The sequence below is a fragment of the Mesoplodon mirus genome, assembly GCF_964341445.2.
Source record: "Mesoplodon mirus genome assembly, chromosome: X".
NCBI classification, from domain to species: Eukaryota; Metazoa; Chordata; class Mammalia; order Artiodactyla; family Ziphiidae; genus Mesoplodon; species Mesoplodon mirus.
In genome coordinates, this window is record NC_138981.1 from 86684708 (window position 1) to 86698277 (window position 13570).

The 13570-nt window shown below is 39.0% G+C and overlaps 1 protein-coding gene across 2 annotated transcripts in view; it reads right to left on the reverse strand.

Annotated features, from left to right (window-relative positions):
- Positions 1–13570, reverse strand: part of BTK (Bruton tyrosine kinase) — a 28537-nt gene that overhangs the window by 14197 nt on the left and 770 nt on the right. Inside the window, exons 2-5 of one of the 2 annotated variants that reach the window (XM_082609788.1) lie at positions 5669–5838; positions 5028–5126; positions 3055–3123; positions 1488–1569 (exon numbers count right to left, since the gene is read on the reverse strand). In XM_082609788.1, coding sequence (XP_082465914.1) covers positions 1488–1569; positions 3055–3123; positions 5028–5126; positions 5669–5809 — 391 coding nt within the window. In that variant the 5' untranslated portion in view covers positions 5810–5838. Of the gene's footprint in view, positions 1–1487; positions 1570–3054; positions 3124–5027; positions 5127–5668; positions 5892–13570 lie in introns of those variants that run through there. The other variant, XM_082609787.1, reaches the window with a different exon arrangement.

Genomic DNA, 13570 nt, shown 5'->3' on the forward strand with positions numbered 1-13570 from the left:
GGAATAATACATACTTAATAAGCTTATTGTGAGGATTAAATGTGCTAGTCTGTTTGAAGCACTTGGCACAGAGCCTGGTACAGAGTTAGTGCTCATTAAGTGTTAGTTGCTGTTTTTAGCCCAAGGTTGCTGTGAGAATTAAATGAGATAATAAATACAAGGTGTCTAGCTTGGTGTCTGGCACATAGAAAGAACTAAGTAAATGACACTTCTCTTTCTTTCTCCTCTCCTCTTTCAGCTTGAAAGATTTGATGATTTTTATGTTAGCCAGACTTACATTCAAGGGAGTGAACAAAGCTGGTGTAGTCAGCCACTGCATATCAGAGTCTAAATGTTTATTAAGACAAAGGGCTGTCACGCAATAACCCAACCATGCCATTATCAGTCTGCCATCCTTCCTGTTTCTCTAGGCAGCCTTTCCTGATGTCAACTCAACCAGTTAATCTCTCAGTCACTTGACATGTGGCTATATATACACACAAATATGTGCGCATGCATCCTGTGCTGTAAGCATTTACAGTCAAGTTTATCTGAGCACACTGTATGGTCTGTGTGAAATACTGAACTATATTCAAGTTGAGGTCCTCACAAAGCAAGGAACATGAAATAGTTCCTTGGAAAATATTTATCCACAATGAAAAGATCTACAGTGCTTTCTTGTACAGTGCTTTACAGTTTTCCATGTGCTTTCACATACCTTACCTCATTTGATCCTTAGGACAACCCTGGAGGTAGGTACTGTAGGCATCATTATTATTCCTCTTTCAGAAGAAAAACCTGAGCCTCAAAGAAGCTTGTTAGCCTACTTGCCAGAGGTCACCCAGCTTATTAGTGGTAGAAGAGGACTTGGAACCAGGTTCTTTACTCTGACCCAAAGCACTCTCATAATCATGTATTTAATTTTTTGGAACTAGATATTTCATACCTAGGATTCAAAATATTGAAATAACCATTGAATGCCACACCATACCACCCTTGTAATTGGTGTAAAGAATGGGACCTCTTTCATAAATAGGGAAATGGAAGGGCCTACAATTACAAAATTGCATTAGAGAGACAGTGGTAGAACTGAGTTGAAACTCTTAGTCTAGCATGTGATCTTTTATTCATATGATGGAATATTGAACTCAATTGTATCATTAATATTGAAGAAAATGCAATATTTCTCCCCCCATTCTCTCTCTCTCCTCCCTTCTCTCTCTCCCTCCTTCCCTTCTCCCTCTGTTTCTTCTTTCTTTCACCTCCCTTCTTCCATCCTTTCTTTTTTCCTCTCTCCCTTTCTTCTTCTCTCCTTCCCTCCCTGTTCCCTTTTTCTTTCCTTCTTTCTTTCCTTTTTCTTTCTTTCTCTTTCTTTCTTTCTTTCTTTCTCTTTTCTTTCTCTCTCCTTTCTCTTTTTCTCCCTCTCTCCCAACTTTTCTCTTTCCTTCCTCCCTTCCTTCCTTTCCTTCTTTCTTTGGAAACTAGTTTATTTTCCAAATAATTCTCACCATTTTTGAGCTGGTGAATCCAACGCTTCCTCAGTTCTTCAGTTGGGGAGAAGACATAGAGAGGCCCTTCATCATATACAACCTGGGGCAATGGACACACAGACTTCAGCAGTTAGGAGTCAGAAAATAAAAAGACCTTGAAGGAACTAATCTTAAGCTACAACTTTGTATAATGATACTGGAAAACCAAGAAAAGGCAGGGTCTTCAGTGAGCAGTGGAGCTGGGGTCATGTGAACCATCTGAAGAATTCCTGAACAATTCATATCCAGGGATGTAGGACTTAGAAACTCTTTGCTTTGTGAATACTCCTGGGTCCTCTTGACTTGTATTTCAATTTGTGTGTAAACTTAGTTCATAATCTTCAGCCCTTGGTGGAGTCAAGATTTTTGTTTATCCAATGAAGGATATTTTATGATCTTATTAAACCTTGAGTTTGTATAGAAGATAATTGAAGTAATGATTTATGTAACAAATCTTGATTAGTACATGTGGATTATACATTTTGTCAATATGGAGCACATTTTAAACTCTTGGCTGATTTTCCCCCCACTGCCTAGTGGCCTCCCCTTGCCAATATTAGCCCAAATAAACCAAGTTTGGAACTACATACCTACTTCAAAAAGAGTGAAGTATATATTAAGCATTGTCATCAAATCAGTCAGTATTTTTTGAACACCACACATGTACAAGGCATTGTGTTAGGTGTTATGGAGATGTACAAAACATATAAGATGTGGTTCCAACCCTCACAGACTTGACAGACATCACAGTGGATTCTAAAGTCAAATGTAAATTAATTTTGAATTATCTGCTATTTACCAGTATCCACTAGCCCAGTCAAACATCAACTTATTGAAAGACAATGGTAGTAAAAACTGTGTCTAAAACACCCCTCCTTCACAGGTTTTGTAAACTTTGTTACCGTCAGGGACATGAACAAGATCCTTTTACATTTTTCTTTTTGCTTGTTAGTCTTGCTGTGCTCATAAATCCATGACAGAAAGCCCCCTCCCCTGAGACTTTCCACTTCCTTTTCTGGCTTTCACTGTTGCAGAGGCTGCTATATTCATGACATGTGGCCTCAGAGTTCTCAGGACATAAGCAAACCAAATCGGAGATTGAGTCTGAAGCTCTTGCTCTCTTTTATGGCTTACATTGTATCTACCAAACAGATGTCTATGTGGCTCTTCAGTTATTCCAGACTAGAATAGAATTTAAGTTTATATGTAAGTCTAATAAGCCTTCCCTACACCGAACTTCCTAATACTACTCCTTCCCTCCCCTCTTCTGTCTTTTCAACCCACATGGCCACCATTAGACAGATAGGCAGAACTAGAAGGAAGTGAAATGCTCACTTAACAAACAGAGCATCTTTCTCAATGCCATTACCATAGACAAGATACACCATAATAGAATTAGTGCCATTATGGATTCTCTTTGAGGTGTAGAGACTAAAAGAAACTATGTTTGATTGGAAAAATAGAAAAGCAAACACTAACAGCCCATGCCATCCCTAACGATTATATTACAGGTCCCTTTGTGAGCTAGTGAGAGAAAATACCTTACCTGGAAGGGGTAAGGGAACCTTTCAATAATTGAAATCTGCTCCATTTCACTGCACTCTTCTCCCCTTCTCTGCAGTGACAGAAGAAATCATAGTTATTGGTTGATGTATTGCTCTTTTCTGGATTTCCCTAGGTACTGGGAGTCTTTTGCAGTGGTTCCAGAGGGCTCTCCTGCATGGACAATGCTAATCCTTAGTGATTGCTTCCTATATCCCAGTAGGGAAACATATCCATAGGATCCAGCACATACTCATTCAAAAAAAAAATCTCATGTATCTCAAACTATTGAGGAAAGGGAGGTTAATTAATAAATGATGCTGGGACAAACATTTAACCACTAATATTGTCAGAGGTGGGGGGCAGGTAGTTAAGGTAGCTATTTCACACCATACACCAACGTAAATTCTGGATGGATTCAAGAGCTTTATATAAAAGAATGAAACTATGACTAACAGAAAAAAACATAACTATTTACATAATTTTGTGAGAGGCAAGGCCTTTCTAATATAATGCTAAAAGTTAGAACCATTAAGAGAAAGATGAGCTAATTTGATGACATAGACTTTAAAACCCACTATGGTTAAAAAAAAAGTATAAACAAAATACAAAGATAAATGAAAAACTGGAAAAGTATTTTCAACATATATTATAGTTAAAGTTAACAAAGCTAGATCTCTTAAAAAGTACTAGGAGTAAGGTAAACATTTCAATAGAAAAACTGGCCAAAAATTTAACAGGAATTCACAAATGGAAAAATATAAATGAGCTGTAGCCGTATAATTGTCCAACCTTATGAGTAACAAAAAAATTGCAAAATAAGTCAGCAATGAAGTATTATTTTTCTTGGCTTTCAAATGAACAAATATTTAAAATATCTGGCATTGGAAAGAATGTAGAGGAATAGAGACTGTCATACAGAGCTTGTAGGTGTATATGATATTCAAATTCTACTTCTACAAAATTAAATAGAATAAAACTATAAAAATAATCAAAGCATACAGATTTTATAAAAAAAGAACAAAATATTACTCCTAGGAAGTTATTATAAAGAAAAGAATAACAAAAGTACATAAAGATGTATGTAAGAATGTTCCTTTCAACATGATTTATGATATCAAATAAATTGGAAACAAATATCTAGTAATAGGAGATTGGTTAAACAAATTACAGTATATCCATGATAGGGTATACTATACAGTCATTAAAATCATTTTATTAAAGAGTATCTGTTGTTATGGGGAAAAGTTTATATGGTTAAATTGAAAATGTAGGTGGCAAAGTAAGATGTGTAGTATAATATGATTCTATGTTTAAAATATATAACATATATATTAGTGTGAGTGTATGTGTTGTTAATGGAGAAAAACATGTTAAGTCCATACAGGAACATGTTAATAGTTGTTTTAGCTGAATAATGAGATTATGCATGATTTTATCTTCTTTTTGTGCTTTTTAAAAATATTTTGCAAAGTTTCTATAATAAATACGCATTACTCTTGACATCAGGAAAAAAATGATTTAAAAAAAAGTCAACTAGGAAATCAGTAGACGTTAGGTCCTCGGGAGGCTCTGGGAAATGAGAGAAGAAACAGTGAGCTACTAAAGAATCTCATGACTCAGAGCCCTAGAGTTCTGGCTTTCAGACTAACTCAAGCTTGTAAATCTGATCCTGGTGACTGAGGGAGTAAAACCAATCATCTCTGATCAGTTTGAAAACTTGATGTGATATCATCTTAAGATTGGCATTACAAGTTTTCCAGATTAAGTGAGTTGTTCTGCATCTGGGGAAAAGATGCTGAGACTCAGCATAACCAATATGTGGCAGTGTGAAGAACATATATGGGAGCGTTATGTGTCCCACACTGCACAGCATCACAGGTATATTTACGGAGAATTGAAGTGTTCCAAATTTCTTAACTGCAACCCTCCTGCCCCCCGCCCCCGTGCCCAGTTCTAACAATAGCCTCTTCTCACCGGAATCTGTCTTTCGGGGGGAGGATTTTTCTCAGGAACCACTGTTTCAACACAGGTGATCTTCTCAACATCTATTGAACCCTTCTTACTGCCTCTTCTCTGAGAAAGAGAATGAGGAAGAAAATGAGAAAGATTAAGAGCGATTAAGCAACCAGATGATTAGATTTCGCTATCTCATCATTCAACACAGTGAAGTGACACCCACACTCTATATCAGGACCTGTCATTTTGAAAAAACGAACAAACAAACCCCAAACAACTTCCAGATCTATTAACCTAACCTTTTTTGACTACCAAATGGAGGGCAAACACTATAGAAGAGTGGATGACTTTGTGTGCCTTTAACATAAAAAATAAGGAAGCAATTTCCAAGTCTTTGATTTCATTCTCAACAATCATTTAATGAGTGCTCACCAACTGCAAGAATCCATGGTGAGATTTTCCCCATAGCTTCTTAGCACCTTTGAATTTTTGCTCCAATATGTCTGTAGCTAGTTCTGGGCTAGGAAACATTTTGCTGAGTTTGAAGTGTACTTGGGTCCCTTCCACCTACCCCCTCCAACCAAAAAGGATCTACCTCCCCCCAAGGCAGATCTAAGGCCAAGTCCTTAAAACTCAGGTTTCACAGCAGAGAAACTCACCCCACGTTCAAAGTCATACTCATAGTAGGAAAGTTTTTGCACGGTCAAGAGAAAGAGGCGCTTCTTGAAGTTTAAAGGTGATGTTTTCTTTTTCTGCTGGGATCGCTTCAGAAAGATGCTCTCCAATATCACTGCAGCCATGGCTTCTTCTTTCTGGAGCTCACTGGGTGCTGTTGATAATGAAAGTTCTTGAGGACCCAGCACATTGAACCTCATCCCTCCTGGTTCACCCTCAGCCTAGCCACCTAGTTTCAAATGGAACAGAAATGTTCAAAGCTAACAAAGAGCCTTCTTACTTTGACGTCCTCCTTCCATAGCCCCCATTTCTGCCAGTTTTCAGGTATAATGGATGCACATCGAAGTGGGGTGATTGATTCTACATCACGAGTTCATATAAACTGGGTTCCTGTATAAAGCAATGGAATGCTCTGGATATCAAGTGACATGTACCCATGTGCTTGGTAATGTCTAGAGGCAGCTCTACACTAACCACCCTTTTATGATACGTGCAGAATCTGTGAACGGTAAAAGTCTCTGTGCAGCTGTTGACCCTTATATCCCCAGAAGGGATAATGCAGGTGCCAGAACTCCACTGAGGCAGATATTGGACTTTCAGTTCCCAGTTTCCTAGACAGTGAGTGTAATTTTTCATACATTGTCCCACTGGGGTCTGTAACCAAGGGGTCTAATAAGGATACGGAGGCTGCACCTGCAGTTATGGACATGTACTAACTGCCACCCAACTGATTTTTCCCATCACCCTCTGGCTGAGATACAAAGGATAGAAGCTTTGTTCTAAAATTGAAAAACAATTTTTGAGAGGTAGTTGTTTTGTTTTGTTTTTGGTTTTCCTTTCCTTTTTGCTTAGATTAGTTCTTTCAGACAGCATCATGCAAAAGTGATGCAACTGTCTTAATCTTATAGGTGGTCTCTCTGATCATTTATGAAAAGTAACTTGTTTAGCCTCTCCAAAATTACAGTACTTCAGAAAGATTCAGTTTAGGTAACTGAAATACAGAAAGGCAAAGAAAGTTACAAAAATCACCATTGGTTTTTTTATTCACACAAAGCACACAGTTATTCACTTAAATGCACTATCTTTTATTATGAACCCAAACCTTCGTTAGAAAGATAAAGTGAAAATATAAATACTGCCACAAAAATAGAGCACTAAAAAAAATACTGAAAAAAATCACCAAATCACCAGCCCCTTCTCCCTCAAGTTTTGTTGGAGGTAAGTTTTTTCCTGAAGGGTGTAGGTTTTTTTTTTTTTTTTAAACTAAACTCCTTATGGTTTTGGTGGCACCATGGAAGCAGAATAAAGTCAGTAGTTTTTTGTACTTGTCAAGCATAGGTTACTTCTCACACCAGGAAAGCAAGGGAATGGTTTCTTATCGAAGCCTGAGGCTATCCACACCATTATTTTGCTCTTTCCTGTGGTGTAAAATGTTCTATTATTGTACTGAGGAGACAAAAATAGGTTACAGGAACACCAGGGATGTTCAGAATGATCACTTTGTTATTTATTCATCATGTGGATGCCACTGTTTTCTGGTGGTAGACTTGTTCAACTTTTTATAAATGATCTTTTGAGAAAACTGGGCAAAGGAGCAAACCTTTCCCTACACCCTCCACACAGCTCTCTTCCCTGACTCCCTGGTTTAAATCGTCTCTCACAGGAGTGACAAACTGATAAGAGTTTGCAACCAACTAGAGTTCTATCTAGCATTCAGATTCAGCTCAAACGCCAAAAAAGATTTCTTTTAACATTAAGGTTTTTCATTTACTCAGAAGTAGTGGTAACCAAGTAATAATAGTCTATTCTCAGGAACTGCCAACTCATCGAGATCCCTGTACTAATGTCACATTTGTTCCCATGGTGAATTCCAATTAAGTACCTATTCACAACCAAAGACTCAACTTAGAGAAGACAAAATAATACCCTAAAGAAATTGAGTAGCATGACCAGTAAATTGGATCAGAAGCATCCGAACAAACCACGTCCATTTGTTCCTCTTTTAGCTGAGTGAAGCACACCCATCATTTTACCTTTAGTTTTGTTGCAAGCTCTTGGTGCATACACTCCCTGTTCAGACCCAGCATCTGCTTCAGTCTTGGCCTCTGCTCTTATTTCCTATAAGACAGGTCCTTCTGGAAGCTGCCTCTGTTCTTTTTCTTTTTTAGAAAAAATCCAGTTTGTACAGGAGGAAGCCTTCCTCTAAGTGTCTGTGTTGGGGTAGGGTTTAGTGCTGGTCTAAGTATGAGGAAGTAAGTAAGCCTCTCACTAGCCATCGCCCCTCTGAGCATGGGGTGAAATGGCCTCTACTTCTAGAACTTTGAGCTGGAGGACTGCTGGGATTTCTATGGCCTGGTTGCTCCCTCTTTGATTGCTTTTCCCCATTCCTTGTGATCCACTCCAGGCACACACAGCCTGAAAATGTGGTAGTTCTTCCTTAGTCACCATTAGTCCATCCACCACTAATGTGAAAGGAGAGGCATCTGCTTTATGTCTTCCTGAAGGTTGGTGTGTAATGGACACTCTGCTTTAGAGGATAGTTGCAGCTTCTTTGGGTACTTATTGTGAAAGGTCCTAATTTTTTTCTAACAATTTCAGCAGCCCACAGAGTCAATTTGACCACAAAAGATGCACAGTGAGGGCTGACCCTGCACCTCACTCAAGTGGTGGGGTTGGGGGTGGAAACGGAAGTGACATGAATATTACACACACACACACACACACACACACACACACTTCACACAGAGAAAAAAAGAGGAGGAGAAAAAAGAATAGAAAGACACACACAGAGATCTTCATTTAAAATATAAAGTTCCAGTGTTATAATGTTCTCTTTATTAAACTACAAATGCAAAGCTTTTCACATGGCCACCTTTTGCAGCCTCGCAGCTCTTTATGGAGCAGTAGAATTCCAAAAGAGAATGCTTAGTAGTAAGAGTTCAGCCACTTTACAAACTGCACTATGCCAAAGAATTAATGTAAATAGCACTTGCAGAATCGGTAAACTAAACCACCTTTGGCTCCTATCTTTGCTCATGCTAAGATAAAACACTATTAGGGGGACTTCCCTGGTGGTGCAGTGGTTAAGAATCTGCCTGCCAATGCAGGGGACACAGATTCGAGCCCTGGTCCGGGAAGATCCCACATGCCGTGGAGCAACTAAACCCGTGCGCCACAACTACAGAGCCTGCGAGCCCCAGCTACAGAGCCCGTGTGCCACAACTACTGAAGCCCGTGCACCTAGAGCCCATGCTCCACAACAAGGGAAGCCACCACAATGAGAAGCCCACGCACCGCAACAAAGAGTAGCCCCCGCTCGCCGCAACTAAAGAAAGCCCGCGTGCAGCAGCGAAGACCCAATGCAGCCATAAATAAATAAATAAATAAATTTATTATTTTTAAAAAATTGGCTATTATTAAAAAAACAAAACAAAACACTATTAGGGACAACACCAGAGAAAAATCAGAAAATGACACAGCCTGTCTATGACTGGGAAGGGTCCAGGAGAAGCTAGTTAGAAATAGTCATTCATGGTTCAAATAACTATTAAGCCAAAATATCCAATAAGCTGCATTTTGTGTTTATTTCTCCTTTAAAGCATTACATAATTGTCCAGCAAGATTCTAGCCATTCCCTTTTCTCCCCAGGGGAATGGAAGGGAACTCATGCTTCTCCCAGTGCAGTCCATCCATCAGACATTTTACACACATTCTTTCATTTATTCCTCACGATAAACAGATGAGGAAAATGAGACTCATGGAGGTTATGTGACTGGCCCAACCTTATCCATTTGTGACCCCACACCCTTGTTTCTGTTGTACCTCATTGCTTCCCAGAGGGATTTTTTTTTTTTTGCCTTCAACGAAGTGTGATGCCATCCACCTCAGCACCCTGTTATTCCCCATGACTAACAGCAAAGAGCACTGGGGACAGACCCCTCACCATCTTCTAAGAACATTTGGCAAAGGAGGAAATGGTGGTTAAGTACAGGGGTAAGTAAGAGAGAATTCAGGATCCGGGGCACTTTCCTCTGCAGTATTCCTCTAGGCTAGAAAGGATGATATGTCCCTCTTAACTGACAACAGTACTTTTTCCCACATGAGGATTTTTCTCAGTTCTGCCAAGGTTTTCTTACATTTTCCTTTAAATCCTCTACAAGGAAACCTTATTTAACTGGTCGATTTCTAGAGTTGCCAGCTGTTTTTTTCCTTCAGGATTTTTCATTGTTAATGGGATGAAAGCAAAGGGTTTAGGCGGAACACCAACTCTTTATTCTAGGGTTGTTATTGCTTACTGTGAATATAAAAGTTTGCTTGAATGTACTGTCTTTTATATTGTGAAATATTGCAAATAGGCAGAAAGTAAAGAGAATAACATTACACTCATGTGCTCACTACTTAGCTCTGTAGAATCCTAACATTGTGCCATTTTGTTTCTGGTGTTTTGTTAGAAATGAAATACTATCCATACAGTCAAAACACCCTTGTGTACTCTTCCGCAATCTTAGTTGCCTCCCTCCATAGAGGTTACCAATATCTGGAATTTGGCATTTATCATTCCTAGGCATGTTTTTATATAATTACTACATATGTAAGTATCCAAAAAAGACATTTAGTATTGGTTTACATGTTTCACATTTTAATATAAGTGTTACATACTCTTCAGCAACTTACTTTTTTTCTCAATGTAATGTTTTATGATTTAATTATCTTGGCAGCTCTAGTTCATACATTTTAATTCATTTTGATATGTATCAGTATTCTATATGATGAATACATCACAATTTATTTATCCATTCACCTACTGATGGATATTTAGGTTGTTTGTTTTCGATTATAAATAATACTACCATGAACAATCTTGTACATGTGGTCATAGTTTTCCACTCTCAGAATGAATTCTCAGTTACTTAGACAACGTGGCAAACCCAGGTCTGGCTTATGTGTTGGACTATGCACTTGGTGTAATCCCTTGTTCCTTTTTTAGTCCCATCTTCCTGAGGCTTTACTATGAAATCTGGTAGACTTATCAATGGTCTCTCATTAGAGTAGAGTATAGCTGATAGGCCTACTAAAAATCTCTTCTCAAGCCCAAGAAGCATCTCTCAGGTTTTGATTGAGATTTTGATTGAGAATTATCCAGTCTTGGAACCAGAAGAGAAGTCGTCATTAAAATATCGTACCCATAGCAACAAAGAGCCATAATTACTCTTGTTAAGTAAGTTCCCAAGAAGCTCTGTTCAGGCCCTAATGAAAGCTAATTATTTCATGATAAGTTTCAGGGTCAGTGCTACAGGTGACCAAATTTGTGGTGAAGACTTCCAGAAAAATCAGTTTTCTGGCTGCTGGCTAACCAGGGAAATTCTCATCTACTGTAATCATTTCTAAGAGGTCTCGGTGCTCTGGTCTTCTTCAGCATTTCATGTTGTTAACATTTTACAATTTTCTTCTGTGGTTTTGGAAACTTCTGGGTCTGTCATCTCTTCTGCCCTGCACTAGAGACAATAGATTCTGGCCAAGTAATGATGAAAGGAGAGCCAGATAGCGAATCTGCAAGTTTACACTGAGCATCAGTTTGGTGGTAATACTTTCAGCATTGTTCCTCTGCTCTGAGGGTGACTGCTGGGTTGTCCGTCTTTCACTCTGGACTTGTGTGACCCTTTGGCCTTCTTTTTCAATTTAGTTTTTATTTTCCCTGGTTTAAACATTTTATTTTTTCCGTCAATATCACAATAACACATGTTCATTATAGAAAATGTTTTAAGTACAGGGATATTAAAAAGAAAACATCAATTATAAGCTCATTATCCAGAGACATTAATATTTAGTCATATTTCCTTCCATTCTTTTTCTCTGCATTTTTCTGACTATATTTGAGATCATATTGCACATACTATTTGTAGTTTGCTTATTTTTCTTAACATTATCTAAGTATCCATCTATCTATCCATCCATCCATCCACCCAACACATATTGTCCTCAAAATATCTAAAGTTCTTGTTTAACGTTACTCCTGATTATTTTCCCATGATATTAGGATCTCTATATAAGCATCATTTACCAAGTCAAAAAGTTTGTACATTTTGCATTTTGAAATATATTGACAAAATAGTTTCCAGAAACACTGTAACCAATTTCCACTCCAAATAGCAGTTTTGGAGAGCCTGCTTTTCCCACACTTTTGTCTCTTTTCTGCTCCATTTCTAATCAGTTTTTTTTTTTTTTTTACTGTTTCTATTGCAGACAGATATGTAAGGATGAGTTAATAGACTATAGTTCATTTTCATTTCTGGGAGTCAAGGCAGTGAGTAGAGCTTCTCCTTGAAGTTCAGCTAACTGATGCTAACCCTAAGGCATGTGGTGATGGCTCTCCAAGAGGGAGGTGGAAAGCCTGGGATCAAGGCTTTTGTGTTTCGAATGCTCTCCCAACACCATTAGTCAGTGCACAGGAACCTCCAGAGAAACTGAAAGTCACACGTGGCCCATTTGTTTCAGGGTCCTCAGAGGAGCTCTCTCTCCCCCTCCCCTGATGGCTTCATTTGCATAACCCAGCAGCTTTGGAGTGAATTAGGTCAAGGTCTGTCTCTAGCTTCTTACTGAGCACTACCTCACTGAAAATTCTAGCTCTCCCTTATTCCCAGGAGCTAGAAATCAGATATCGGCATGGCATCCATGGGCAAAATGCAGCAGGCCTCTGATGACTCTTTGGAGAACACCCAAACTGGTTTTCAAAAGCCATATCTTCCCCTTATACCTAAGTCACTTCCTGGTATGGGTCTAGTCCCCTGAAAGGAAACTCTCTATAGGAAATTTGCTCGAATGGAAATAGTAAATCATACTGATGATAATTTTAAATTGCACCAAGACCCTAGAAGTGGATGGAAAGTTGCACTATTTCTCAACTTGAGGCGTTTACAAAAGATTCTAAACAAATACATCACTAGCAATAAGCCACAGGAATTTGGACTTTAATGCAAGCAGATAGTTTAAATATTCTGAATATAAAAGGGGTCAGAATAGACCAGATAGGGCTAACACTAAGGGATCCTGTTTCAGTAGAATGCATTAGATTATTTAGGGTATTTGCATTTTGTGGCTTATTTGGTAGGTGACATTGTTTTATCAAATAACTGAGGCTCCAAGCGGCTGGAGCACCCTTGGTCAGGGGCTTGGCATGCAAAATGAGGGAAGGAGCAGAACCAGCACACAACTAACAGCACAGAAGATAACCCCTGAGCTGTATAGACCCCTGCCTCTGGGCTTTGCTGCTGCCCTGCCTCTGGAAACAAACAGCATGAGATAGAGACTTTGAGCTTGGAGAGCTGGGTAGCCAGGAAACTGGACAAGGATTCCATTTGGAGGTCCAGAAGCTCACCCAAGGATGTCTTGGTCAGGCCCAGCAATCCCTTTTATTTTAAATGCCACACTATTTGTTCTAGGCAGGTCCTCTGGGGACCTTTGCAGGTCTCAGGCAGAATAAAAATAATAGCAAACAGTGAGATAGGAGCACTGACTATTGCTGGGCCCTATTTTAACTACTTTACATAGATTAACACACTTACTGCTCACAACAATACTATGAGGAAGGCACTAGGCAAGTAGGGGGAAAGGGAAAAGGGAAAACAGGAGGGGAAGAAAGGGGCAAGAATAATTCAATGCAATTCCACAATTATTTATTAAGCACTGACTCTGTTTCAGGGATGGTAATGAACAAAATACAGGAGGGGATAAAGAAGAGGGGATACAGGTAGAGGAAGGAGGAGGATGGAGAGGAGGAGAGGAGAGCAAAGGAGAGAAGAAAATGATGAAGCCTAGAGAAAAGAGAGCCATGCACATGGCAGGCAATGGTAATAGGAAAAAGCTTCCCCGCGACCTCAGGGGTTGGC